The sequence below is a fragment of the Buceros rhinoceros genome, unplaced genomic scaffold (genome assembly GCF_000710305.1).
Source record: "Buceros rhinoceros silvestris isolate BGI_N320 unplaced genomic scaffold, ASM71030v1 scaffold26916, whole genome shotgun sequence".
Lineage (NCBI taxonomy): Eukaryota > Metazoa > Chordata > Aves > Bucerotiformes > Bucerotidae > Buceros > Buceros rhinoceros.
In genome coordinates this window covers 4,634-5,782 of record NW_010416196.1, presented here as the reverse complement: position 1 = coordinate 5,782, position 1,149 = coordinate 4,634, and the positions used below count along the sequence as shown (strand labels likewise).

The 1,149-nt window shown below is 64.2% G+C and overlaps 1 protein-coding gene across 1 annotated transcript in view; it reads right to left on the bottom strand.

Annotated features, from left to right (window-relative positions):
- The window catches only part of LOC104494845 (transmembrane protease serine 13-like), a gene marked incomplete at its 5' end in the record, with an annotated part of 4,473 nt that extends 3,328 nt beyond the window's left edge, over positions 1–1,145 (bottom strand). Inside the window, 2 exons of the mRNA XM_010137728.1 lie at positions 530–633; positions 970–1,145. Of these exons, the coding sequence (XP_010136030.1) occupies positions 530–633; positions 970–1,145 (280 nt within the window). The remainder of the gene's footprint in view (positions 1–529; positions 634–969) is intronic.
- Positions 1,146–1,149: the final 4 nt, after the last annotated feature.

Below are 1,149 nucleotides of genomic sequence, written 5' to 3'. Positions count from 1 at the left end.
CTGGGCAGCCCTGAGCATCCCCAGGGCAGCCCAGCAGCATACAGTTCAGCTGCTGCGAGCCTCTCTCGCTGAACCCGCTTCCAGCTCGTGCCTGCAGAAAGGGCCGTTCGCCCCACCGAATGCTGCAAGCCCACCAGCAGCAGCAGCTGGATTCACGAGGAGTAAAGCCATTTCCCCATGGCTGTGCCACCCACGGACTGCACTTTGTGTGAGGGGCCTGTGCTTCAGGCAGAGCGAGTGCGGGTGCTGCTGGGCTGCCTCGTCAAAGCAAGCACGGGAAAAGGAAAGCGTGGTGCAGCCCCACCAGATACCTCAGGCAGCCCTAGCAGCGGAGCTCCTTTTCCCAGCCATCCTCCTCCTGTCTGTCCACCAGATGTCAGGAACACCCAGAATATAGGGAGGGAACATCTCTCCTGCTCCCTCCAGCCCCAAGGGTTTCCCTGGGGCACTCTCCACCCTGGGTCTCCCCAACCTCTGCCAACCCCCAGCCCCTCTTCCACCCAGGGAGCCTGTCTGGGACCCCACTCACACAGCAGGATGAGGGCAACGAGCAGCACGATGAGGACGGAGACACAGAAGATGAGCGCAAGCCGTCGCTGGCTCATGCAGGGAGTTCTGAACATGGAGGATCCTGGCAGCAGGGCACAGGCAGGGTCAGGGGAAGTGGCTGCCTCCCCAGGATACCCACCGGCACATGCCAGGAGCTCCTTGGCTCCTCATGTGCCTGGCTTTCTCGAGGACACACAAGACACAGGAGAGGAGGGCCACGCACACCCCGCACCACCCCATAATATCCCACATCCTGCCACGGTCACTGTCCTCTCCTTTGCCCCCAGTGCCCCTCACACCCGCAGGTGAACACCAGCCCGTGGCTGAGGCTTGAGCCAGCAGTGGGCACAGACACCTGCTCCCTGCCTCCCTCCATCCCTCCTGGGGCCAGGGCGGCCAGAGCCTGCCCTTGGCACATCCTTACGTGAGCTCTCGCAGGTCGCGCAGGGGGCCGGGGCTGCCCTGGACTCCGGGCTGCAGGGCTTGAAGCTAATGCCGAGGACGCTTTCTTGAGGCTGCGGAGGTCGGATGCTGAAGATGCTGCGGACTGCGGAGGCATGGAGGCTGGGGGGGGCAGTGCTGGGCGGTGCCGGGGGCTGG